The sequence below is a fragment of the Lepidochelys kempii genome, chromosome 7, assembly GCF_965140285.1.
Source record: "Lepidochelys kempii isolate rLepKem1 chromosome 7, rLepKem1.hap1, whole genome shotgun sequence".
Lineage (NCBI taxonomy): Eukaryota > Metazoa > Chordata > Testudines > Cheloniidae > Lepidochelys > Lepidochelys kempii.
In genome coordinates, this window is record NC_136386.1 from 122,593,397 (window position 1) to 122,620,288 (window position 26,892).

The 26,892-nt window shown below is 56.1% G+C and overlaps 2 protein-coding genes across 4 annotated transcripts; one reads left to right on the forward strand and one right to left on the reverse strand.

The window, feature by feature from the left end:
* Positions 1 to 515: 515 nt before the first annotated feature.
* Positions 516 to 9,034, reverse strand: MRPL43 (mitochondrial ribosomal protein L43). 2 transcript variants are annotated; one of them, XM_073354531.1, is made up of 3 exons: positions 8,873 to 9,034; positions 6,590 to 6,696; positions 516 to 759 (listed from the first exon to the last, which is right to left on the reverse strand). In XM_073354531.1, the coding sequence occupies exons 1-3, from the start codon at positions 9,001 to 9,003 to the stop codon at positions 530 to 532; spliced, it is 468 nt and encodes a 155-aa protein (XP_073210632.1). In that variant the 5' UTR covers positions 9,004 to 9,034; the 3' UTR covers positions 516 to 529. The 2 variants fall into 2 exon arrangements, with proteins under 2 accessions (XP_073210632.1, XP_073210630.1); XM_073354529.2 differs by lacking the exon at positions 516 to 759 and adding an exon at positions 4,962 to 5,751.
* Positions 9,035 to 9,660: 626 nt separating this feature from the next.
* On the forward strand, positions 9,661 to 22,937 carry TWNK (twinkle mtDNA helicase). Of its 2 annotated transcripts, XM_073354532.2 has the most exons (5): positions 9,661 to 10,990; positions 11,923 to 12,163; positions 12,945 to 13,052; positions 17,853 to 17,994; positions 20,445 to 22,937. In XM_073354532.2, exons 1-5 carry the CDS (start codon positions 9,742 to 9,744, stop codon positions 20,700 to 20,702), a joined length of 1,998 nt encoding a protein of 665 aa, XP_073210633.2. In that variant the 5' UTR covers positions 9,661 to 9,741; the 3' UTR covers positions 20,703 to 22,937. The 2 variants fall into 2 exon arrangements, with proteins under 2 accessions (XP_073210633.2, XP_073210634.2); XM_073354533.2 differs by lacking the exons at positions 12,945 to 13,052; positions 17,853 to 17,994; positions 20,445 to 22,937 and adding an exon at positions 12,537 to 12,937.
* Positions 22,938 to 26,892: the final 3,955 nt, after the last annotated feature.

The window sequence follows — 26,892 nt, forward strand, 5'->3', positions numbered from 1 at the left end:
GGGCCCAGGCCTGGGAGGTAACGCTGCAAGGCCTTAAAGCTGGGATGGGAGAAAAGTTCGGGACTTTGTGAAGGTGAGTGTGGGGGCTGGGACTGAAAGAACAGCTGCCTCCCATAGCTCCTTGATCCCCTGGGGCGTTACAGACTCGGGGTAGAGATCTCTCCCCTTGAAATGCAGCTGTCTCTGGGGTGGAACAGGGCAGCTGACTACTAGACACGACAGGAATTAGGACTCCCGGTTGTACTTGCTGCTGACTGACCAGGGGCAAGACTCCTCCCTTCTCTATGCCTCTATTTCCCCATGTGCAAGGTGGGATAAGGGGTCTTTGCATCCCAGGGGGTTTAAGTACTTGGAGGTGTTCAGTTGCAAGGCCCCTGTAGTGCCAAGAGTTACTATTAACGATGGGCTGGGTCAATGGCTGACACTTCTCAGAAGTATTTAACCCATGGATCCCTGGATCTGAACCAGAGAGGTGTCGTTCCCCCCCCCCCCCACACACACAATGCTCGGTCACACTCTTTCCAGCAGGTCACACTTTATTAGGCTGCTGCTCCAGTCTGCGCAGGCTCTGCCCTGGGAGGGTGCTCGGCTTGTTGGTGAATGGGTGCCACTGGCCCTGGATGCTGGGGTTGTCTGTGTGGAAGGGCTTGCGGATGCGAATGATCTCCAACCCCGACTGGTTGGCCAGCTTCTGGACCAGCTGCGTTATCTCAGCCACTGTCTTGTCAGCGATGATCTCTTCCCTCACTGCTCCGTTCACTGGAAGGAGAGAGAAGAGCCCAGGGAGTTAGCCCAGACCTGCTCTTATCGCCGGACACGCAGGCTACGCTCGGCATGGAGGTCTCTGAAGGCCTGGGGTGCAAAAGAAATGCAGTGGCAAGGCTAGTAATAAAGCACACGTCTGCAGCGCCTCATTTAAAGGGACCCCAATGTGAGCTACATGGACTCTGACCCCCTCCCCCACTGAAATGCAGCCACCTCTGGGGTGGAACATGGCAGCTGTTTGCAACAGTACACAACACTTGAGGATGGGATGCAAAGGAGAAACAATTTAAACTACAGGGGGCTTGGGGCGGTAGGTCACCCTCCCCATTTGGAATTTGGCAGTCGAAATATTGCCCTGATCCACGCCTGCTTAGCTGTAGGTCTGGGCACGTGGCTGCAAGCCAGACTCCTCTGTCCTTCCCACCCAGCTACCCCTCGGAGGGGGATGCAGGAGAGACTCCTATGCTTCTCATAGAATCATAGAATATCAGGGTTGGAAGGGACCTCGGGAGGTATCTAGTCCAACCCCCTGCTCAAAGCAGGACCGATCCCCAATTAAATCATCCCAGCCAGGGCTTTGCAAGCCTGACCTTAAAAACTTCTAAGGAAGGAGATTCCACCACCTCCCTAGGTAACGCATTCCAGTGTTTCACCACCCTCCTAGTGAAAAAGTATTTCCTAATATCCAATCTAAACCTCCCCCACTGCAACTTGAGACCATTACTCCTCGTTCTGTCATCTGCTACCACTGAGAACAGCCTAGAGCCATCCTCTTTGGAACCCCCCTTCAGGTAGTTGAAAGCTAGCTTCAGGCTGAGGGGGCGTCTGGCTTCTGCCCCCAGTGAGAGGCACAAGGATCTGCATCTTGTCAGCTGCATGCGTCATCAAGCCCCCGCAGGAATAACAGGGCCGGTGCTCCCGGCAGCTCAGCAGGAAGGCCCCTCTCTCGACACTGTCAGTGTGTCTCCATGCTGGCACAGCACAGCAAGGGGGCCGTCTTCATTTCTCTCGCCTCCCACCAGTTGCGTGCCTAGCCCTCCCAGGGAATCAGCGCAGCCCACGCCCAGGCAAGCCCCCTTCCTGCCAGACCCTGGGGCGATTGTTGTGCAAGCTGGGAAGAGGGGCAGCCGCTATTCTTAGCCCAGTGTGATGCGATCTGCAGTGGCAGGTCCCGTTCCGCGAGCATCTGCTAGAACGTCCTGCGGTTCCTCATGGCCTGATTTTTAAAATCCCTCCGCAGCCCCCTCTGCTCAGCTCTCTGGCTGTGCTGCTGAAAGGGGCTGCGCCGGCCGTGGGGGGGGAACCGAACAGGAGAGCTCCAGCTAGCGGCAGGGCAGGTTCTCCCTGCACCAAGGCGCCTTGCCTCTGCGGAGCGTCGGAGAGCTGTTCTGAATGGGCCCGTTCCCGGTTAAAGGGCTCCGGCGTGGGTTCAGCCGTCTTAGGGAGCGCTGCGATGGCGCTGGGGGCGGTGCAGGCAGCTGGCCCCCAAGCTGAGACCCCGCCAGCTCGCTGCACACAGGCTGCAGGACTGCTGGCCTCAATACACCTGCCAGCGGCATTCAGAGGCGTCAGTCAGGATGGGCTGACAGGTAGCCGCGGCCCTTGCACTGGGCACGATTTTTGATCGGTGCTCTGGCACCTCACGAAGAGCCAGACAGGAAACATTCAGCTGAAGGGCCAGCAAAGGACTCCTGCTTCCCTGTAACAACACCCGCGTCCCTGCGCTGAACCCAACAGCCCCACTCCAGCCTGACCAAGGGGAGAATGTGCCGCAAGGCCCATGCGGGAGATCCAGGGCCAGGGGTCTCTCCTGAGACCCTCCCACCAGTTATGGAGAGTCAATGGCACTTGTGCCAATTAACCCCTTTGCTGCTGGGAGAAGAGGCCTTGGCTTTCTCCAGGATGGGAGTGATCTTAACGAGTGCTCAGTGAATGGAACACAGCCGGGTAACGCGCTCCCATCAGGAGCCTGCCAGAGACCTGAGGAGGGGGCAGGCTGGAGGACAAGAAGGGGCAAGTTCTCCTGTAGCTCGGCACTGGCAGGTTTCAGCTCCACGCGGAGAAGCATGTGCAGGGACTCAGTTGGCGTCAGACTGTCCTGGCGAGGACAGCCCAGTTCTCTTCCAATCGCTCCCGGTGTTCAGAGCCCGCTCTGCGGGCAGGGGGACGCAGGGCTGGGGAAGGGAGTTCCCTGGCGGGCATGAGGAGGGTTAAAGCACCAGCAGGAACCTGCACTTTAAGACAATTGCTGATCCTTACAGAGCTGCTTGGGTTTGCCAGCTGGGATAGCCATGCTCTGCGTGATGCCCGGGTGGCAGCCTGGCTAACGGGAGTATGCTATGGCACTCCTGAATAGGAACAGGGCTGCATGCAGACTGCAGACAGCCATCGCCTTCAGCCAAACCACTGAGCTCTTGAACGCTTCCTCAGTCAGAGACCAGGAGACAACTGGCCATGGGGCTGCAGGCCCAGCAGGGTGGGAGAAGGGGAGCCTGATCGGGGCAAGGCTCAGCAGCAAAGGGATTTGCCAAGTGACCAGCCCCCTCCTCTACCCCTCTCCCAATTACATCTACCTCCTCCCCTCGCCCTGCTCCAGCCCATCCTAAATGCTGCACCTGAACATCACTTACTCCTGCACCCTCACCCGTTGTGAACCACTTCTCTGGCTTCGCAAACTGCTCCCCCTTTGCCTTCAGGGCCTTGTTACACCTCTGCTGGCATCCCCTCCCCCCTTTCTGCTCTCCCAGTGACCCCAGCCTCCATAGCTGTTCTACCATGTGCCTCTGTCCCCACGGCTTGGGATACCCTTCCCTTCAGAAACCTCCTGGGCAAATGGCTGCCCTCCCCTGGTCCACATCACTCCTCAAAACTTGCTTCTGCTGCATTACCTACAAGGAAATACTTACCCCTCCCTCCCCCGCCCCAGGTGTGACCGACTGTGCCATCTGATCAAGTGCTAACAGGGTTCTCCTCGCCAGATCATCTAAGCAACTAAACTGAGTGATCCTCTTTCAGCAGCCTGGGTCCCTTCTTATAGAATCATAGAATACCAGGGTTGGAAGGGACCCCAGAAGGTCATCTAGTCCAACCCCCTGCTCAAAGCAGGACCAATTCCCAGTTAAATCATCCCAGCCAGGGCTTGGTCAAGCCTGACCTTAAAAACCTCTAAGGAAGGAGATTCTACCACCTCCCTAGGTAACGCATTCCAGTGTTTCACCACCCTCTTAGTGAAAAAGTTTTTCCTAATATCCAATCTAAACCTCCCCCACTGCAACTTGAGACCATTACTCCTCGTTCTGTCATCTGCTACCATTGAGAACAGTCTAGAGCCATCCTCTTTGGAACCCCCTTTCAGGTAGTTGAAAGCAGCTATCAAATCCCCCCTCATTCTTCTCTTCTGCAGGCTAAACAATCCCAGCTCCCTCAGCCTCTCCTCATAAGTCATGTGTTCCAGTCCCCTAATCATTTTTGTTGCCCTTCGCTGGACTCTCTCCAATTTATCCACATCCTTCTTGAAGTGTGGGGCCCAAAACTGGACACAGTACTCCAGATGAGGCCTCACCAATGTCGAATAGAGGGGAACGATCACATCCCTCGATCTGCTCGCTATGCCCCTTCTTATACATCCCAAAATGCCATTGGCCTTCTTGGCAACAAGGGCACACTGCTGACTCATATCCAGCTTCTCGTCCACTGTCACCCCTAGGTCCTTTTCCGCAGAACTGCTGCCTAGCCATTCGGTCCCTAGTCTGTAGCTGTGCATTGGGTTCTTCCGTCCTAAGTGCAGGACCCTGCACTTATCCTTATTGAACCTCATCAGATTTCTTTTGGCCCAATCCTCCAATTGGTCTAGGTCCTTCTGTATCCTATCCCTCCCCTCCAGCGTATCTACCACTCCTCCCAGTTTAGTATCATCCGCAAATTTGCTGAGAGTGCAATCCACACCATCCTCCAGATCATTTATGAAGATATTGAACAAAACTGGCCCCAGGACCGACCCTTGGGGTACTCCACTTGATACCGGCTGCCAACTAGACATGGAGCCATTGATCACTACCCGTTGAGCCAGACAATCTAGCCAGCTTTCTACCCACCTTGTAGTGCATTCATCCAGCCCATACTTCCTTAACTTGCTGACAAGAATACTGTGGGAGACCGTGTCAAAAGCTTTGCTAAAGTCAAGAAACAATACATCCACTGCTTTCCCTTCATCCACAGAACCAATAATCTCATCATAAAAGGCGATTAGATTAGTCAGGCATGACCTTCCCTTGGTGAATCCATGCTGGCTGTTCCTGATCACTTTCCTCTCATGCAACATCATGTGTTATATCCTCCCTTGTCTGTCTAGTCCATCATTCAGCCTGTAAGCACTTTGGGACAGGGTCCTGTCTTCTGCCAGCAACCTAGCTGCTTGGGGGCACTGTGCAATGATCTCACCATTTCCAGTGAGCAAAACTCTGAGGCAGAAGTGACTTTCTGTACAGCTACTCCAAGCTCTGAATTGCCAAACAATAACCTACTGCCAGCAAGAGCTGATTCTAAGAGGACATGTCTCAGACCAATGCATTTCCACACGTGATCACGTCAATGCCTCTCTAGCCTTTCTGTCCACAGCAAAATGCTGAGTGCTTTGCATTTTCTTCTCCAGATACAGTTCTTTACTCTGCTTTTTGTGTTATTTGTGCATCTGAGAAATCTATTCAGGGAGACAGCACCACCTACCCTTCAGAAGCCGTACTGCGATGCTAAGGTAGTACTTCCCTGGCAAGATGTTAAAAGCCCACTGAAACTGCCTAGATTTCAAATTAGCAGTGTTGCTATAACCACGCACCTGCCAGGAAATGAGACAGACAAGGTGGGTGAGATAATAACTTTTATTGGACCAACTTTTGTTGGTGGAAGAGACAAACCTTTGTGCTACGCAGAGCTGTTCTTCAGGGCTGATCTCTGTGTAGTTTGAAAGCTTGTCTTTGTCTCCTCCACCTGCAGAAATTAGGCCAGTAAAAGACTCTCTCACACACCTTGTCTCTAGTGGATTTCAAGCTCATTTAAATATAATTTCAGGTCCTACATCTGGTCCTGACCAACTGCTGTGGTTTTACAATCACATTTTTAAATTGTTTTTTTCTCTTCTTTCCTGCTGCAAGAGACCCCGAACAGGGGAACTGGAGTACATGAGGCATACGTGCTGTCAAAAGCAAGCTTACACAAACTTCCTTTTAGTTTCTTGTTAGTTCTCTTTGTTGCTTTAACAGATGCATGATTTTCAGACTATGACTAAACTGGGTGTCCATTTAACAAAAGCTATCATTTTCTTGGGCACTTTGACAGCACAATATGAACTGCATTATACTTCCAAGAGCTTATTCCCCCAATCCAGCCATCTGTCTGGTCTGGGTATAGCTTTACTTCGTGGAGTTTGATTCTCTCCATCCACAAAAGACTCGCAGCTCTACCGCCAGAGAAGTCCATTGTCATAAGTCTAGAAGCTGGGGCTTGTCAGTGCTTAAAAATTAATTCAGATTAAGATAGCATGTACATTTAAAGCACTCTAGCTAGTCCTGAATAATTCCATGTGTGGACTCTCTTATTCTAAAGTAAGAATGCCTAGTTCTGGTTTAACTCCACTTTCAAAGAGGATTAAGTTATCTTTTACCTTCATACAGCTCTTCCCTTTAATGCAAGTCTCTTTGATCTGGGAGGAAGCACCCTCCAATGTGATGCTTTAAAACCCGTTTTCCGGGATGACTGTTAAATACCAGGGGAATTCTCAACAAGTCTCCCCTTCATTTAAGTTGGAAGCAGCATGTTTCATACTCACAATATTCTGCGACCACTGTGGGACTTCTGCATTTCTGTGGGGTCACATACACCACCACACCAGGGTTCTGCTTGGCAAAGTCCAACACCTTCTCTTCTATGTAGCCTCTACAACAAAAAAGCAGGGAGAAATCAGAGGTGAGGGGTCAGTACTATACCACCTATATGTGAGCTCTATGACCCACCTTACAGAAGGAGTCAGGGTACAGGTGTGCTCCCCTGACGTAGGGACCACCCACCTGGCACCTAGCAGCCCGCTGAGTGAGACAGGGGAGCCAGGATGAAAGGTCTGAGTGCAGGGAGTAGGAGCTTAGTGCACAGATCTTAATCTGTCCTCCGTGAGTCCTCAGAGTGCCTGGGGGTCAGGGATTGCCTGTACATACCTCCCCCTCAGGGTAGAGGTCAGAGTGCAGGGGTCACGGCACCTGCCTGCCCTGGCTAGAGGTCAGAGTGCAGGGGTCACAGCTCCTACCCGCCCAGGATAGAGGTCAGGGGTCGGGGGGTCACGGCTCCTACCCGCCCGGGATAGAGGTCAGGGGTCGGGGGGTCACGGCTCCTGCCCGCTCCCGGGTTAGAGGTCAGGGGGTCACGGCTCCTGCCCGCTCCCGGGTTAGAGGTCAGGGGGTCACGGCTCCTGCCCGCTCCCGGGTTAGAGGTCAGGGGGTCACGGCTCCTGCCCGCTCCCGGGTTAGAGGTCAGGGGGTCACGGCTCCTGCCCGCTCCCGGGTTAGAGGTCAGAGTGCAGGGGCCAGGGGGAGTCAGGACTCCTGCCCGCCCGGGATAGAGGTCAGGGGTTGGGGGTCAGGGCTCCTGCCCGCCCCGGATAGAGATCAGGGGTCGGGGGATCAGGGCTCCTGCCCGCCCCGGTCAGGAGGTCAGGGCTCCTGCCCGCTCCCAGGTTAGAGGTCAGGGCTCCTGCCCGCTCCCAGGTTAGAGGTCAGGGGTCAGGGCTCCTGCCCGCCCGGGTCAGGGGTCAGAGATCGGGGGGTCAGGGCTCCTGCCCGCCCGGGTCAGGGGTCAGAGGTCGGGGGGTCAGGGCTCCTGCCCGCCCCGGTCAGGGGTCAGAGGTCGGGGGGGTCAGGGCTCCTGCCCGCCCCGGTCAGGGGTCAGAGGTCGGGGGGGTCAGGGCTCCTGCCCGCTCCCAGGCTAAAGGTCAGGGGTCGGGGGGTCAGGGCTCCTGCCCGCTCCCAGGCTAAAGGTCAGGGGTCGGGGGGTCAGGGCTCCTGCCCGCCCGGGTCAGGGGTCGGGGGGTCAGGGCTCCTGCCCGCTCCCAGGCTAAAGGTCAGGGGTCGGGGGGTCAGGGCTCCTGCCCGCTCCCAGGCTAAAGGTCAGGGGTCGGGGGGTCAGGGCTCCTGCCCGCTCCCAGGCTAAAGGTCAGGGGTCGGGGGGTCAGGGCTCCTGCCCGCCCGGGTCAGGGGTCGGGGGGTCAGGGGTCTGTCCGCCCCGGTCAGGGGTCAGAGGTCGGGGGGTCAGGGCTCCTGCCCGCCCGGGTCAGGGGTCAGGGCTCCTGCCCGCTCCCAGGTTAGAGGTCAGGGGTCAGGGCTCCTGCCCGCCCGGGTCAGGGGTCAGAGATCGGGGGGTCAGGGCTCCTGCCCGCCCGGGTCAGGGGTCAGAGGTCGGGGGGGTCAGGGCTCCTGCCCGCCCCGGTCAGGGGTCAGAGGTCGGGGGGGTCAGGGCTCCTGCCCGCTCCCAGGCTAAAGGTCAGGGGTCGGGGGGTCTGTCCGCCCCGGTCAGCGGTCAGAGGTCGGGGGGTCAGGGCTCCTGCCCGCCCGGGTCAGGGGTCAGGGGGTCAGGGCTCCTGCCCGCCCGGGTCAGGGGTCGGGGGGTCAGGGCTCCTGCCCGCCCGGGTCAGGGGTCAGGGGTCGGGGGGTCAGGGCTCCTGCCCGCCCGGGTCAGGGGTCGGGGGGTCAGGGCTCCTGCCCGCCCGGGTCAGGGGTCAGGGGTCGGGGGGTCAGGGCTCCTGCCCGCCCGGGTCAGGGGTCAGGGGTCGGGGGGTCAGGGCTCCTGCCCGCCCGGGTCAGGGGTCAGGGGTCGGGGGGTCAGGGCTCCTGCCCGCCCGGGTCAGGGGTCGGGGGGTCAGGGCTCTGTCCGCCCGGGTCAGGGGTCAGGGGTCGGGGGGTCAGGGCTCCTGCCCGCCCGGGTCAGGGGTCGGGGGGTCAGGGCTCTGCCCGCCCGGGTCGGGGTCAGAGGTCGGGGGGTCAGGGCTCCTGCCCGCCCGGGTCAGAGGTCGGGGGTCGGGGGTCAGGGCTCTGCCCGCCCCGGCTAGGGGTCGCGGGGGACGCACCTGGCCCCGCGCGAGCTCTGCCCGCCGGGGCTGAAGGCCAGGCTGAGGCGCTGCAGCTGACACACGTAGCGGCCCAGCCCGTTGCGCAGGACGCTGCCCAGGTAGCGGCTCGCAGTCCCGCGCGCGGTCATGGCGCCGGGCGGCTCTTCCGGCTCCGGCCCCGCCCCGGAAGTGACGCGGCTGTTGTGGTTCCGGGGTCGGGGGAGGATGGCGCCTTCCGCGCTGCACGTGCGGGGCCCGGGAGCGGGCGGGGGCGCGCGGGGGGCGCCGGCCTGAGGGGCGGGACCGGGCTCAGCGCTGCTGGGGGGAGGGGCGCCGGGTCAGAGGGGGGCTGCCGGGGGGGGCAGGGGGACTCCGCGGGGGGGCTGCCGGCGGGGCAGGAGGGGTTGAGGGGGGCTCCCGGAGGGGCAGGGGGACTCCGGGGGGGCAGGAGGGGTTGAGGTGGGAGGGGGTGCAGGGAGACTCCAAGGGGGGCTCCCGGAGGGGCAGGGGGACTCCGCGGGGGGGCTGCCGGGGGGGCAGGAGGGGTTGAGGTGGGAGACTCCGAGGGGGGGCTGCCGGGGGGGGAGGGGGACTCCGGGGGGGCTGCCGGGGGGCAGGAGGGGGTTGAGGTGGGAGGGGGTGCAGGGAGACTCCAAGGGGGGCTCCCGGAGGGGCAGGGAGACTCCGGGGGGGCAGGAGGGGTTGAGGGGGGGCAGGGGGACTCCGGGGGGGGACTGCCGGGGGGGCAGGAGGGGGTTGAGGTGAGAGGGGGTGCAGGGAGACTCCAAGGGAGGGTTGCCGGGGGGGCAGGGAGACTCCGAGGGGGGGCTGCTGGGGGCAGCCAGGTGAACTTGGGGCACCCTGTGCTGGAGGCTGGCCCCAGTGGGATGATGGGGGTGCCCCCCTCCAGAGCCCCCCTGCGCCTGCTTTCTGTGCTCGCCGGCTGGGCGAGGGGCCGGGGAGCCCCGCGGAGCCTGGGGGCCCTCGCTGGCCCCCCCCAGCGGCACTACAAGAAGGAGACACTCCCTGCCTCCGAGGGCCCCATCCCGCCCGTGACCATCACCGAGATCCGCCAGTACCTGCGAGCCCAGGGCATCTCCTTCCACGACGGCTACAGCTGCCTGCATGTGCCCAGCCTCTTCGTGGAGGGGCCGGGAGAGCAGCAGCAGCCCCCCACTGGCAGCGCCCGCTACAGCCTCTTCATTGACAAGACCACGGGCAGCTTCGTGTGCACGGCCACCCTGGCCGAGGGCACTTGGCAGGACTTCCAGGCTAGCGTGGAGCTGAAGCACAAAGGAGTCCCTCATGCTGGCCTGGAGCAGCTTGACTGGGTGGACCAGACTGGGGAGGATGCCCGCCATATCTGGGACCGGGCCCTGCCGCTCTGGGAGCTGCTGGATGAGGAGGAGACTCGGACGGCCAAGGCCATGTTCGGCATCTCCAAGGTGTCGGACGCCACCCTAAAACGCTTTGGGGTGCGCTACCTGAGGGCTGCTCGCACCCTAGTCTTCCCCTGGTTCAGCCCCCGTGGCACCGGCCTGAAGGGCCTGAAGCTGCTGGGGGCTGAGTGCCAGGGGGACACGGTACGTTACGTGGAGAACACTCTGCCGCGGCCGAGTGCCTATCACAACCTCTTCGGGCTGCCCCTGATCGGCCGCAGAGACACAGAGGTGGTGCTGACAGGCCGGGAGCTGGACACCCTGGCACTGTACCAGGCTACTGGCTTGCCCAGCTTGTCCTTACCCCGGGGGGCTACCTGCCTGCCTCCAGCCCTGCTTCCCTACCTAGAGCAGTTCAAGCGCATCACCCTGTGGCTGGGCGAAGACTTCCGCTCCTGGGAGGCTGCCAAGCTCTTCGCCCGCAAACTGAACCCCAAGCGCTGCTCCCTGGTGCGACCCGGTGACCAGCAGCTCCGGCCCCTGGAGGCTTTCACCCGCGGCATGAACCTCTCCAAGATCCTCCGCTCCGCCCTGCCTGCCGGTCACAAGTCAATCATCTCCTTCCGCCAGCTGCGGGACGAGGTCTTTGGGGAGCTGTCCAACGTGGAGCAGGTGTCCGGGGTCAAGTGGGCCCGCTTCCCTGAGCTGAACAAACTCCTCAAGGGCCACCGCAAAGGGGAGCTCACCATCTTCACAGGTGACTGGCTAGTGGCGTGAGGGAGGGGGCTGGGAGAGTGGGACTCCTCTGACACCTTCGGCCTCTGTGTTTGAGCACTTCATCCCTCTGTCTTTCTTTGACCTAGTCGAGGTGTGGGGTCTCTCCATTCCTGCAGAGGCGCTCTTGTCACTCCCCTTGTCATTGATAGTACTCCTATAGCCAGGACTCAGTTGAGGTGGCTCCTACAGACTTGTGGGTTCCTGTTTAATCCTCTCTTCCCCACCTGGAATTACTGGTAATGTCATATCCTGCACTGTAACAGCTGACTGTGATGTTACCAGGAGCCAGTTTGATTTCCAGTGAGGAATGAGCAGCAGGAGCTGCCAGACATTGAAGCGATAGAGCCTCTTTTCATACCATTGGATTTAGAAATTATATTCCCTCTTGTTCCCGCCCCCACTGGAAAATGTAAGATACCTGCAGAAGTTTCTGAAGGACTCTTGGGCTCAGTTGATCCTGTTGAAGTCCATCCAGGTAAACGTGGCTCAGTTTCTTTTTTCCAGGCTGCTTTAAGTGAGGTGTAAATTCCCTGTGCATCTAGCCCGCCTGTTACTGCGGGCATGGTCACGAGAGGTCGTACGCTAGTTCCGCATCACTGGTTTCATCTGGAGAACCCTCTTGTGAGGGTGTACGTAACTCAGCACAGAATCTGGCCCTTCAGCATTAGAGACAGAAAAGACCTGTTGGGTCTCATTGAGTCCTTGACCAGTGGAGGGCTGGGCCCTGCAGTATATTCCCCAGTGACTTCTCCACCCCAGATAAGTGGCTCTCAACTAGGGAGGTTCTTCCCTTGTCCTAGTCTCTATTAGGAAGAGTTTCCTGGTGTTCAACCCCCTGCAGCATTCTCTGGCTGGCAAGGCAGGAGAGCCTGTCAGTTCTAGCTCTCATTGAACCTATTTCCATTGAAACAGGCCCGACGGGCAGTGGGAAAACTACCTTTATCAGCGAGTATGCCCTGGACCTCTGCATGCAGGGGGTGAACACCCTGTGGGGAAGTTTTGAGATTAACAACGTGCGCCTGGCCAAGATCATGCTGACCCAGTTTGCGGTCAGGCGGCTGGAGGAGCAACTGGACCAGTTCGACGAGTGGGCAGACAAGTTTGAGGACCTGCCACTCTACTTCATGACCTTCCATGGGCACCAAAGCATCAAGTAACGTATCTGCCAGCAGCCCCGCTCTTGCACATCCACACTCGTGAGACCTTTGCATCACATTCACCATGGCGGCAGTGATCTGCCCCCAGAATATTTCGTATTAATATAACATGCTGTGGGGCAGACAGGGGCACAGGGAGGTGAAGGGAGTTCCCCAGGATCGCACAAGAACTGCCAGTAGAGTTGGGTTAGAACTAGGCAGTTCTTGACTCCAAGTCTTGTGCCCAGTCCACTGGACCACACCTCCGAGAGGGACCTGGAGGGTCCTGTGTTGCTATGCAGACTGTGATCTGGGGCGCTTAGATGGGCTGGATGGAATCACCAGAGCCATTTGGTACCTAATACCGCAAATGCCTGCCGTCTGCTGCAGGTCACTTGAGGGAACACACCTTTGCCTCTGGGGGAAGAGAACAGCAGCAGCATTACAGACGAGGAAGGATCAGGCCTTTCGTTTGGCATCTTACAGCCAAAAGTGTGTCTGTGATGCCTTCTGTCCAAAGCACCTTGTGAGTGTCGATTTAATTAACCACACGGCCCAGCCTGTAGATCAGGGTGCAAACCCCTTGTATAGCCGGTAGGCTGAGGTGGTGACTTGCCCAAGGTCTTGCAGTGAGTCAGTGGCACAGCTAGGAATGGCTCTTCAGAGTCCCCGTCCCATGCTCCAACCACAATCCCCTCATTCCTCCTCTCACCTTCACAGGAACCAGCTTCTCTGGTGCCTCATTTGCCTGGGCTGAATGCGTGTGACTGAGGCACCTTCTTCTCCTTTCCCCCTCAGGACGGTGATAGAGACCATGCTGCACGCAGTGTACATGTATGATATCAGCCACGTGGTCATTGACAATCTCCAGTTCATGATGGGGCAGGAGCAGCTCACTGTGGACAGGTGACCCTCTTCCCTCTTACTTGGCGCGTTCCACTCATGCTGCTTCTCCCCGGCCTAGAACCTCCTCATGCAGTCCTCTCCAGTGTAACCGTGGAACCTGGTTCCTTAGGGCTCCATCTCACTCCTTCTCCTTCTTCTTACCTTGACCCATGTGTGCCAGGGAGCCTTTCCTCATCTAGAGGTGCTGCCTGTATAATGTATTTAGGGAATTTGGTTTTATTACTGTCTGCATTGTGGCAGCACCTAGGGGCCCTAAGTCATAGACCAGGTCTCGTTGTGCTAGGCGCTCTATCGATAAAATACCTTTGAAGAGAATGTCCCGTTAGTCAGTGCCTGCAAGGTGAGCCCTGGCATTTACACCGTTTTCTGGGTTTAGATTTTTTGGTGCAAAGTGTTTTCTCAGCTGGGAATCTTACGTGACAAGAAGATCAGGGCAAAAGGGGGGAAAGCATTCCTTCAGGTGGGTTTGCATTAGGAGATACATTAAAAGCTGTTTTATCCGGCATGTTAGGGGAATGGAGGATACTGGTAAGTGAAAAATGACGGTTAACTAAGAGGGAGGGAGTTTGGGCGCATGGCTGGGGGTTGGGGCGTGGGAGGGTGTGTGCATGGTGCAGACCCTGAGAGGGAGTTTGGGTGCAGGAGAAGGCTTGGGGCAGGGAGTTGGGGGATGGGAGGGGCCACGGGGTACCAGATATGGGGAGCACTCACCTCAGGCGGCTCCCCGCAAGCGGTGACCTGTCCCAGCTGCTCCTAGGTGGAGGCACGGCAAGCAGCTCTGTGCGCTGCCCCAGCCCCGCCCCAAGTGCTGCCTGGCCAATGGGAGCTGCAGGGGCAGCGCCTGAGGGCAGAGGCAGCGTGCAGAGTTGCCTGTCGCGCCTCCGCCTAGGAGCAGACGGGACAGGTTGTCGCTTGTGAGGAGCCACCCGAGGTGAGCGCCCCCCAGATCCCGCACCCTCTCCTGCGCCCCAACCCCGTGCTGGCCCCACGCCAACTGGACTATAAACTGGATTTTCAACGAAGATCAGAAATGCTGGTTTAGAGAGCTTTCTGGTTGGTGAAGTGCCAGATAAAACAGCTTTTACTGTACCAAGGTGAGTCCCTCTCTGACGTGACTTTGTGTGTGGTGCTGCAGTGTTTGAGTTATGGTATAAAAACCTAATGGATTAAAAATGGTTCATTGGTGGGGGGATATTTAAATTATTTTATTTACTAGAATGATTTTTTGCTTTTCCAGCCCCTGCAGGATCTCAAGGAGCTTTGCAAATGTAGCAACCTGATACACAGACAGTGCACAGGGGTCACTTCAGCCACTGCTGAAATGCGGTGTCTTCTGGGGAATGAGGGGGAGCTGTCTGACAGTGCTCAGCAACACCAGGTAGCATTTTAGTGCTGGAAGGGCGCTTACTGGACTGAAGCTGCAGGGGGTTATAGGGAGGCAGAATGCACCTGAGTTGGCGTTTGGCCCCGGATTATGGGGTCTTTGTGACACACAAGAGATGAGCACTTTGCTTTCTATGTAGCAGCCTTTCCTTTTAAAGAGGCACTGCTTGCTGTTTGCTGCAGGACCCCGTTGTGCCAGGCACCATAAAAACACAGCAAGAGACAGTCCCTGCCCCAAAGAGCTTAGTCCAAAACTAGATTGACATTGAGATTTCTCAAGCGCTCGGGTCCCCAGGAACCAATCTCGATGGGGATGACACAGGACCGGGCCCTTCATCTTAGCGCCTCAAAGTGCTTCCCAAACATCAGCGGCCAGAGCCTCTGCTGATACGATTGGGTGCAGCTCCACTGAAGTCTACCCACCGGCACCTGTCCCATCCTCTCTCAATCCTCATGTGGGGCAGGGAAGCCTTAGTAGAGGGGTACATTGAAATGCAAAGAGATTAAGCAACTTGACTAGGGTCATGCTGGAGTGTGTGTCAGAACCGGGAATAGAGCCCAGGAGTCCTGACTCCATCTTCTGCGCTCATCACTGCATGGTGCTCTAGCTGCTAGCAGGAAGGATGGCTTAGTGGATAGGGGACCGCCTCGGACTTGGGTGCTGTGGGTTCAGTTCCCCGCTCTGCCATAGACTTCCTGGGTGACCTTGGGCAAGTCACTCAGTCTCTATGCCTCAGTTTCCCATCTGAGCAATGGGGACAGTAGCTCTGCCTTGCCTCCCAGGGGCATCGGCTCCATCAGTGAGCCTGAGGTGCTGAGGGCAATGGGAGTCAGACAGTCCCTAGAGAGATGGATAATCACCAGGAAATGAGAGATGTAGAGAAACAGTCTGTATCAGGCAGGGCTCATTTCACTTCCTAATGGTAGTGTAAGTTCCCCTCTTTCCTCAAAACTGCATCTTGCCCTCACTTCATGCCCCACTGCTGTTGCAAACCAGAGCTGAGGAACACCCCGCTCTGGCTGGCTCTTTACCATCCCCAAGCCCCACATGAAATGACCCCCTCTGCTTGCTAGCTGGGCAGAGAGCGGCATGTTCGATGCCACGCTTCTGGCTCTTAAGCAGGGTCTGGTACCCTGCAGGAGCGGGACTTGTGACTCTCTAATTTATGCTATCCCTTTGGGTGCCGTCACTGCCTATAAACTGGAATCGCCTGATTGCCTCTGTGAGAAGGGATGAAGACAGGCTCCGGGGCTCTCTGGATTGCAGGGAGGCTGGTCTCTTTATTCTGCTCTCAGATTTCACCCCATCCAAAACCCCAATTTATTGCTGAGATGGAATAGTGGGGGCTTTATCTGGTAAAGAGCTCTGCTTTTTAAAACTGGAGACTGCATGACCATGCCTGTAAGAGTCATTTTTTTGTTCAAAGTTGGTAACAAGTGTTATAGGCTAATTAGGGTGTGCTGAATCCAGATATGGTTGTTCCCAAGCTGTACATTGTGTACAAAGGCCTCTGCAGTGAGAACAAGGTAGCACATGGAAATCACTGACGGTTCAATCTTTATTACCTTTGTGTTTAGGATTAACAAACTTCAGTTGGATTTTACTGAGCTACAGGATGTAATAAAAGTGAGCAAACAATATGCACAATCTTTATCAAGATATTGAATTTCAGCTTTTATTTGGCAACAGGTACTAGGAATATTTGAATGTAATACCACCAGGAAAGAGCGTGTTTATGCAGCTCTTATATATTGAGCATTACCACCTTGAAACAAAAAAGCTGATTTAACTATTAGAAACACAACGCCTAATCTGGAAACACCTGCTTTGAAAACAAGTGAAAGTACTTTCTTGACTGAACGTTAAGAGAACATTTGAATGCACATGTGTTAATGTTGTACTAGATCACAGAACTTTGGGTCTTGACAGCGGCAGATTGAATCAACTTCGGATTAGGTCTCTCGTTATGACACGCCTACTTATTTAATGCAGCCATCCTAAGTGTCAGAGACATTGACATAACCTTGTTCCAGTTTTCTACGTTTGCATGCTCCTGCACAAACAAGCCATGCTGTCCTGTGCTCACATCACTGACTTTTGCACCCTCTTGTGCAGCCACAGAATATGGTGGTATTGGTGGCAGTGACCACCGACTCTGTCCTCCTGTTTCCAACCCATTATATTGCATCTTCTCTTTACTGGCTACTGCCTCCCTTATTCTGTGCATCCTTGTTCACCTGCTTCACGCACATCTTCTCTACTTGATTCCTGGCAAATAATCCAGTGACTAGGAACTCAGGTGGCTCTAGTGAGACTTACATGCAGTTCCATGTTTTACTTACAACTGTGACCAACTGGAGTGTCATAAACCACTGCCCCATCTAACTGCTGTTGCTTTATTTGTAAAATATGTCATCACCACCACTTCTGTGTTAATTTTTCCCTCACTACAAAGCATGATGGGCTATGAAACCAAGGCCAAGCATCTGAGAAAATGATTTCACATATTACAGGAAAAATAACTTCCAAGCTATGATTAACTTATTGCTAATATTAAGGTCTATGGATGACTGGATATTATAAAGAGTTGAATACTAGGGTGCAAAAGGTGTTAAAACCGTGATGTGTGTCATTTCAGTTCTGTTCTTAAGAGACTGAAAGGGAATTATGCCAGACAATGTGACAAGTTCAAGCACGCCCAGTTGGTGTTTCAAACCTTTCTGGGGAATTTTAGCGGCTATGTTTGTTTGAGGGTCTAAACGTCAGAATTCAGCTTGGTGACAATCAATTTCAAAATCAGCAGGTTCCAGTTATGGTAGAAGAAGTTGATACCAGCTTTTAACAAAGCGTGCAACTAGACCCCTTCTAGAGGATGGACTGAGATTTCTGTCTAGTCTAATGGTTTGTTTGTTTGGAGCAGGAATCTGGCAATCAGGACTCCTGGATACTAGTCCCGCCTCTACCTGGTTGTGTGAACGTTGGGGAGTCACTCCCCTTCTCCCTGCCTCCATTTGCTCATCTGTTAAGTGGGGATAATGGTCCTTTTAACCCACCACTTCTATGGAGCTGTCGATGTGCAGTGTGTCTGAGCACCTCATAATCATTAGCATATTTATCCTCACAGCACCCCCATGAGGCAGGGCAAGGTTGTTACCCCATTTCACAGATGGGGAACTGAGGTACAGAGAGGCTAAGTGATGTGCCTGAGATCACCCAGTCTGTGGCAGAGCAGGGATTCAAACCCAGCTCTCCCAAGTCCTCGGTTAGCACTCCAACTATTAGACCATCCTCCTCTTTAATTGCACTGTCACTGTTTGCAAGAGGCTCGTTGCCTGCGTGTGGGAAGCACTTCCCGGAGCCATGCCATGAGCAATGTCTCTTCCTCATCTCACCCCCTTGCCGTCTTGCTGTTCCAGGCTTGCGGTCCAAGACTACATCGTGGGTGCCTTCCGGAAGTTTGCCACGGACAACAGTTGTCACGTGAGCCTGGTCATCCACCCTCGGAAGGAGGACGAAGAGCGAGAGCTTCAGACGGCCTCTATATTTGGGTCTGCGAAGGTGAGCGGCTATTGGGAATAACCCAGGATTGGATCTGCTCAGGCTGTGTCAGCAGCTGGCCAGGAGTCGTGTGTCAAATGGAGCAATTTACAATTGCCTGTCTTAAAAGAGTTTATTTGAGCATAAGCTTTAGTGAGCTACAGCTCACTTCATCAGATGCTACAGCTCACAAAAGCTTATGCTCAAATAAATTGGTTAGTCTCTAAGGTGCCACAAGTACTCCTTTTCTTTTTGCGAATACAGACTAGCACGGCTGCTACTCTGAAACCTGTTAAAAGAGTTCGTGGCCCATGCGGACTCCATCTCCCAGAATGCAGTGCTCTGTTGTGATGCGTCTTCCTGGCTACCGTGGCCCTTGTATATGGCTTTGCTTGCGTAGAAATGAGCCCGTGCGGGGCTGTTCCCTACAGCACAGTCCTGATGGTCACTGGTAGCAATTCGTGCACCTGGGTCACTGATAACTTCTGGTCTCAGCCCAGAGAGGAGCAGGTGTCTTGTAAATTGTGAGTAAAACTGGTTTAGGCAGTTCCAGGTCTGGCACCTTCCCCTAGTATCTAGACCCCTCTTCCAGGCACCTACGTGTGGAAGTTCCGGTGGGTTTGTTTTGCAGTCCTGGTGGTGGCGCTTTATCCCTTTGGGACCAGAGCGGGTTAGGAGCCCTCTTCTGGGAATAAAATCAGTGAACAGTGGGACGTCAGCTAGGGGCATGCTCTGGTTAAGCAGAGTGTAGACCTACTCTTAGTGTGGGAGACTGGGGGGATGTGTGCATGAACAACCCTCCCTGAGCCGTATTGGGCTCTCTAGGTGATCTGGGAGCATGCAGTCTCTTAAGGGGGGGGTGTATACGAAGGCGAGTCCCGACGCGCAGCGGGGCGTCGGGGCCACACCAGGCTGCAACAGGCTCTGTGCCCTCCTGCGAGCCCCAGTCGTACATCTCTGTTCAGTGAGTTTGTCCTCATGTGGCTTTAAACGGAGAGCCCTTGAGTGCGGCTCCAAGCCAGTGGTTAGACCCGTCCTGGTCTGCCTTCATGAAACGCTTTCTGATGTGCCAGCCATCCTCGAGGGAGTGGGGCTGTAATTTCCTTCTTGAGGATCCAGGGCGGTTTTCTTTCCTTCCATGTGGTGACGTGTGGAGTGCAAAGGAGGCTCTGTCTCTCAGGGACGCTTGTACCTGCTTCCCAGTGTCTTGCCATCCCTAGTGGCCCGAGTAATGTAGGAGTCCAAAGGGCTGGAGTGTCCCAGAACAGTAAATAGCCATGAGCCGGTGTCTCCGAACGGTCCCAGAGGTCCTGACTATGGCAACCTGGCCCGGTCCCCATTCTGGCTGGCCCCGGTCTCTCGTGACTGGACCTAGTTGCTGGGTCCCAGCCACCCGGGTGTGGGCAGAGCCTGGTCGCTGGTCTGATGCTGGCTCTGTAGGGGTCACTCCCTATCTCTATGCCCTTCCGTGGGACAGGCAACTCTGCTGTCCTGCTGCCCCTGGGACCAGGGCCTCTGATGATCTCCTGAACCCCCCTAGTCCCATGGCTTATGCTTGCCCCCACCCAGGCTGTGGCCACTCTGGGCTCCTAGTTTAACCCCTTCAGGGACAGCGTGGCAGAAAGGCCAGGAGCACAGGGGCTTTCCCAGCCACTGGAGAGCCACCGTTCATTGCAAAACAACGAAATTCCTGAGACATCCCTCCCACACGCACTCCTCTGAGTCGGGAGTCTTGTCAGCGTGTCAGGCTGGGCAGAGCCCCTCCTGCCTTTTCCCTCTCCAGCCTGGGCTGGCTTGTGGCTACGGTCTCTGCCCAGGCTGCCCCCCTCCCGCGGTCTCTGCCCCCTTTTTCCAGGTGCCCAGGGTGAGAAACTCCAGCCCTTCCCCCAGCCAGGCTCCTGCCTCGAGAGAGTTCATTGTTCCATGGGGTCTGGCCAGCAAATCAAAGCTGACGGGCCTAGGTTGTTCTGGGACGGCTTCGCAATCCTAGTGATTCAGCCCTTTCCCAGCCCGGCACCTATCGGGAATGCAGCTCGCCGGCGGCCCTTGGCGGGGCTGGCAGCTTTCAGCACAGAACCAACTGGGAGACAGGGTACAAACAGAATCTGACACAAGCACGTCCCGCTGTGTCCCACTCACAGTTCGGTCATTACCGATCCCAGTGCACTTTCCCCAAGTGCCAGGGGCTAAATTCAAATTGTGCGAGTCACGCTCTGCCTACCATCTCCTATAGTTTTAATTGGCTGTGGAATTCTTCACTTCCTATCCCCTAGTGTTGCTGGGTGCTGTTGGATGTGCGTTCTGCCCCAGAGGTGGCTGCATTTCCGAGGTGCACAAGGCATTTATGTTTGCATAAACGCACAGGCACTGCCTGAAGTACTCTGGGACCCTTCAGTCTGACAGGTGTGTGTCCAAGTCCAGGTACCTCTCTCCCCATGGCCTTCTCCTTTCTCTCTCTCTCTCACACCCAGGCCAGCCAGGAGGCCGATAACGTGCTGATCCTCCAGGACAGGAAGCTGGTGACGGGGCCAGGGAAGCGATACCTGCAGGTGTCAAAGAACCGCTTTGATGGGGACGTGGGGGTCTTCCCCCTGGAGTTCAGCAAAGCGTCCCTCACCTTCTCCACCCCTATCAAGGGGAAGACCCGGCTGAAGAAGGTGAAAGATGACAGTGGAGCGCCGCCCAAGCAGGCTCCAGCTGGAGGCAGCGGGGCCTCTAAGAAGCAGTGACCCAGCCCATGGAATGGGCTGCTCTGGCAAAATCCCTTCCCCGGGGCACTCCTCGGCCAGTGTTCACCCCAGCCCTGAGGGGAAGGGGGCTGGAGCAGAGGAGATGTTAACCCTAACCCTAAGGGGTGTTCCCTGTGCTGCTGGCCTGGCCAGGCCTGGGTTTCCTGCAGGCTCCTCACCCCTCTGTGGGGAACCTCGGCTGGGTTGTGTTTGGGGAGGAGGAATCACACACCTACCTCTGCGTTACGGTCAGATAAGCTATAAACAACACCCCGGCTGACGGAAGGCGAGATGGACACAGGATGGGGCACAGGGGGAGTCCTGTGCGTTATGCCCCCGTCTGTTCACTTAGCACAGGTCCCTGTCCGTTTGTCCCTGGGGAGCCTTATGTCCGGACGCTGGGCTGCTGAGTCGGTGTTGCCTTTGGGCTGGATGTCCGTTTGCCAGACCCTCTCTGCTTGCTCCCATCCCTGGAGTATTTCAGCCAGTGCGGGTAAATCCTGACCCCACACCCTGGCACCAAGCAGGACACTGGTGTGTTTAAAAACTGTGAGCGGGATAACTTACCAGGGACGTGTAGCAGGCTGGTGCACAGATCCCTCCCCTCCGCAGAGCGGGACTCCTAGCCAGGTGTGGGTCACAAGCCAGTGTGAGTTTGCCAGGGCTTCTTGACTCAGTCCCTACTGCACGTCTGGTCTGTGTCATAAAACTGCTGCTGAATTAGCTCCTCTTGTCTCAGGAGACCTCCCTTCCTTCAGTCCTGGACTGGGATGGTGGTTCTGCAGGCCAGTCTGGAGGGGCACCAGCAGAACTGGGCAGGTCCCAATGCTGGACTAGGTCGGGATTGAGAGGCACCGACAGAGCTCTGCAGGGCTGGGATAGCAGGCAGTTGCGGGTTGGGATTTAGGGACACCGGCAGAGCTGTGGGGGGCTGTATGTGATGAGTGAGGTGCATAGCCAAAGCTGTGTGGGTGGAGGGGTACCCAGCTCCGGCCCACACTGTCACATGAATCCCTCACTTCCACAAGCCCTGGGAGAAGGTAGGAGGGAACGGGAGGTGCAGGGCGGAAGCCAAGTGCCCAGTGACTTGGGGACTCATGGCAGAGAAGCAGAAGTGACACAGCTGATGGCGCTTGTTCCTGCCTGGTTCCCATAAAACAGATTGTGGGGTAATCACCAGCACTGCTCTCGTAGTGTGTGCGTGGTGATTGTGAAGCCCCTGTGTGGCCGCTCAGGAGCCAGGGGTGCTTACCAGCGTCACACAGTTGTCACATCTGGAGTCTGTGGGTTGCACCTACTTTGCTTATACAATTATTTTAAAATCGCAATAGGCCCAAGCCAGCAATGTGCTGAGAGCCCTCCGTTGCCATCGACTGCTTCTGAGCTCACGTGGCCAGGACCTTTTGTTACCGGATTCTCTCTGATTTGAATTGCCCCACAATCTGGGGGAGAACAGGCCTGTGTGAATGCACCAGCAATAAAATCCCAGCTGTTCAGCTCTTCCCTTGCCCTGCAGCAGGCCACGCTGTCGTGACCTCTGCTCTGTTCAGCTGGGCTCTGGGATTCCAGCCCTCACTGCCCCAGCGGCGCTGGGTTTCTTTGAAGATTAAATAATGCTGCTTGTGTCTGAGGCGGGTCCCAGAGTGGGGCATTGTGAAGGAAATGGAGCCCCCCCCCCCCCCCCAGTGCACAGGATGGGGGGATTTCTGAATTTCTGAGGGGGTTTTATAAACCATGGTCCCAAAAGACTTTTCAGAGGACAGTTTGGATTTATTCCCTCCTTGCCCAGGATTTGGAACCCAAACATTGCAGCCTCGGGCTGGTGCATGGGAACCAGACCCTGAATCTGACAGTCTCAGCTGACTGAAGCTCAGAAGGCAAACGGAATCCGTTGTGCAAAGTAAATTAGGGTTTTATAAATCCCTCTGGCTAGGCCTGGTTGTGCTGGCTGGTCTCTAATGTGACGGAGATTATGAAATGGCTTGCAGAGCTCTCCCTGTATGGCCGTCTGCACTCCCGTGTGTGCGTAGGAAGGCAGACTCCGGGGGGAGTGCTTTTCAATCAGTGTTGAATGCTGACTACTGTGATTTGGGGTTCCGTTGCACTGGGAGGGAAAACCTCCCCAATGACTGACTCGGCAGTAATTTTGTACACACTAGGGTGTGAAAAAGATCATGTTGATTAGATATTTTGTCTACAGCTTGTCATTTGATTAAAAACAAAGGTGGCTTTTCAGTGCTGCTTTGTCCTGGTTTTGCCCACAAGGTGTCAGTCTGCGTTAGACTTGAATCTTCTCCTTCTTTTCAAAAGGAAAACTTGATGGAACTTTCCTCAAATTCCCAGCCACATGTGCAGTTCCTCGGTGTAGCACTAAGCGTCTTGATTTTACGCTGAGCTCAGAAGTCTCCATTCCTCAGGCTATGGCTGCTGGCTGAGCCAGCGCTTTCAGAGCGTGGGTTTGCTTTACCTTTGAATGACCCTTTGAAACTCAAGCAGGGCCAGACTGTGAGATCCCCCTGCTCCTGGTGGGTAGTGCGTGACTCCACATCCATGGAACAGCTAATACACACAAGAGCGAAGGTGCTGGAGAGGGAGAGAAATCCAAACGCATCCCTGGAATACCACTGCTGGAAGGGTGTCAGAGAAAGGAACCCTCCTGGACGATAAACACTCCGATCTTAGTTACTTAGGAGGACGAAGGGAGTGTATCACATGTCGGAACAGAAGAGAACAGTACCATCCGCGTGAGAATTGGAGAGGTGTGCAGCCCAGTCTGGGGTCAGCGCCGATCAGGATCAGTGATGACACCAGGAGCAGGCCCAGGCAGGAGGAGGCCAGGTGCCTGGGCAGTTGTGGGACAGGACGGTTGCCATGGAATTTCCTAAACATCACCCAGAAGAGCCCATATGAGGATCCCACCTGGCCTCAGCTTGGCTGCGGGAGCCCCTGGAACGCAGCGGTTCTCAACAGGCTGAGGTGTAAGCTCTGTGGGTCACCTCCTGGCACCTCCAGCCCCCCTCACCACACTCCAGTCACACGCCCCATGCGTCCTGCAGCCCCACACGGGCCTTTGCCCTAGGGAGGGGGAAGAGATGGATTCCACTGTCCCTCTATGCTCTGGCATGTTCTTCCCTCTAGTTTGAGAGCTCCACCCCCAAAGGGGTGGAGTCACGGGACTCCTCCCACAGGAGGTGGAGTTACGAGCGTCCTCTTCATTTAAAGGGACATTCCTCCTGTTTCACCACCTGGACGCCCACCTCACAGGGCAGGCAGGGAGCATTGCTCAACGTCCAGTAAGGTCTGAAAGGGCTCCGAGGCTTGGCTCCGCTGGCCGGGCCAGGCTTGAGTCAGTCACAGGGCCGGGAACCTGCTGAAAGAGCTGGCACTGGGAAGGGAAGGAGGCCCAGGACAGCCCCAGGTGCCCGGCACAGAAGGGGGATGGGCCAAAGGGAGTGTTTGGCAACTAGTCCCTCTCTGTGGCCTGTTGGGACTCACCAGCCAGCTCCCAGCCTTCCCTGTCTGGAGCCGGGGCCGCTCTGGACCGTGGGGCCTGGGCTGGCCTGTGTCCCTGCGCTCGAAGCGTCCCATTGCGAATGATGGTCACAGCTCAGACCTCCTGGTGAGGCACTTGCCCCAGGTAGTCAGCCTATGTCTTCCTTGTCTTGTGTTCCTTCACACTACCCCCTTAGCTCCCCTGGGATAATCTCAGCCCCCACCGCCTCTCTCCGACCGTGACTGTCCCTGAGTTCTCCCCCGCTCGCTGTGCATTTCCATCGCCCCGCTGCACCCCATGGGCTCACTGGCACTCCCTGGTGGCAATGCAGGGGATGAGAGCCAGCTAGCGGGCAGGTTTGTCAAGGAAGCTTGGGTTTCCAATGAGACCCTCAGCTCCAGGTAGGACGCTCCCCTCTCTTTGCTCTCCAGGACAGAGAGGGGTGGAAGGGCCAAGGAGCACGTTTTGTTAATTCACACAGCCACTGCCAGCTGGGAAGTGGTGCCAGCCATGGGCTGGGGGGGCCCTGTCCGCTAGTTCTGCTGGCTGGGAAACGGCTCCCAGCTGGGTTCGGGAACATCCACCCCCAGCTCTGGGGCTGATCAGGTCCGTCTCTAGGACGGGCTGAACCCAAGTGCCGGATCCAACATCCTTGAGCTTAGGTGGGGGAGGGGCACTCCTAAACCGGACACAGATCGGATTGTGAAACGAGCAGCACCAGAATCGAACACTCCCCTGCACCCCCAAACTTCAGGCATGTCCCGGGCTGGGAGCAGGGTCGGGGTTCTGCAGCTGGGCTCCGTCTCTGGTGCGATGAGGTTTGTAACCCTGGCAGAAGCAGAGGGGGGTCACAGCCCGAAGAGTGCCTGAAAGCGATTTTCAAACACCCTTATGAGGCGATACTGCCCGGTTCTCCAGCATGGTTCATCTCAAAGGTCTTCTCTGATCTAGCATCTGTCGCTAAGGGAAGAAACCGCTGCCGGCCCTACTGAAATGCAGCCACCTCTGGGGTGGAGCCTGGCAGCCGTGCAGTGTTTTAGGACACATCCCATCTAAGACTGAAACTGCTGGGGGAATGCAGGGAGGGAGACTGCACTACCCCAAGCTGCTATCTGACCGATACCTGCAGATACCAGCAGCTCTTTAACAGCCGCGAGCGGTCAGGGCCTGCAAGCTTAGACAACCAGCTGCTCCCTTTGCACTTCACGTCCTCTGCCGCCGAGTTCAAGGGCCTTCTCTTGAGCATCTCTCGAGCTGAGCTGCTGCTGCTCAGAGGAGACTGGGAGGGAGCGAGGGCCGAGCTGGGGCCCCGGCTGCTGCTGGGCTGGGAGAATAAACATCCCCTGGGCGAGCTCCGCTGCCTGCCTGCCAGATTTCTGTTGCTCTAGTCCAAACAGCAGCCTGGCCATGTCCCCGTCTGTACACAGTTGGTGGAGCTCGCTCCAGGCAGCCTGTCTGCCCTGCCCAGCCCTCTGCCCCGGGCTGACCCCGATCAGCAGAACGGTCTCACGCTATGGGCTGGGACACGCCAGAGTGAAATGCCAAGGGGGAGGTGTATGCAGTTTTGTGGTAGCCGTGTCGGTCCCAGGCTATCAGAGAGACAAGGTGGGGGAGGTAATATCTTGCATCGGGCCAAATTCTGGGGGTGAGAGAGGCGAGTTTTCAAGCTACACAGAGCTCTTCTTCAGGGCCAGGAAACGTGCTCAGACCGTAACAGCTAAACACGAGGTGGAACAGGTTGTTTACCAGAAGTAGTTAACACACATTTCAAGGGACCATTTAAAGTGAAGTGGCCCATCAACCTTCCCCAACCCCAGTCAGAGGGGGGAAGAAAAAAAAATGGGGGCAGGGGTTAAATCTGGATTATAGCTTGCTGTAATAAGACATAAATCCAATGTCTCTGTCAAGGGCGTGGCATTGGGGGTCTGGCAGAGTTACGAATGTAAGCTCCCAGTCTTGTCTTTGGAAGGCGTCGTGCGGGTTTCCTTTGAGGATGAGGGCCGAGAGCTCAGAGACCGAGTGATTGCTTTGTGAAAAGTGTTCGCCCACAGGTAATGTGGTGGTTTTGTGTTTGATTGTTTTCCTGTGTGAGTTCATTCGAGGGCGTCGAGATTGTCTGGTTCCACCCACAAAGTTGTTGTTGGGCATTTAGTGCACTGGATGAGGTACACCACACTTTGTGATAAGCGTGTGTGGGACCCATGGATCTTGACAGGTGTGTTATGGGGGGCGTTGATCATCGTATCAGTGGAGTCTGCAAATCTGGTGCTGCTTTGAGTTGGTGTGTCCTGGTCTGTGTGGAGCTTGCTTCTGATTATGAGCTTGGCAAGGTTCAGGGGTTGTTTGAAGGCCAGAAGAGGGGGTCCAGGACAGATTTATTTCAGGGTGTGGTCCCCATTGAGTATGGGTTGTAGTTGTTTGATGGGGTCCAGTGTGGGGTGGTAGGTGACAACCTGTGGAACTCTTTGCCAGAGGATGCTGTGAAGGCCAAGACTATAACAGGGTTCAAAAAAGAACTAGATAAATTCATGGAGGATAGGTTCATCAATGGCTATTAGCCAGGGTGGGCAGGGATGATGTCCCTAACATCTGTTTGCCAGAAGATGGGAATGGGCGACAGGATGGATCACTTGACAATTTCCTGTTCTGTTCATTCCCTCTGGGGCACCTGGCACTGGCCACTCTCGGCAGACAGGA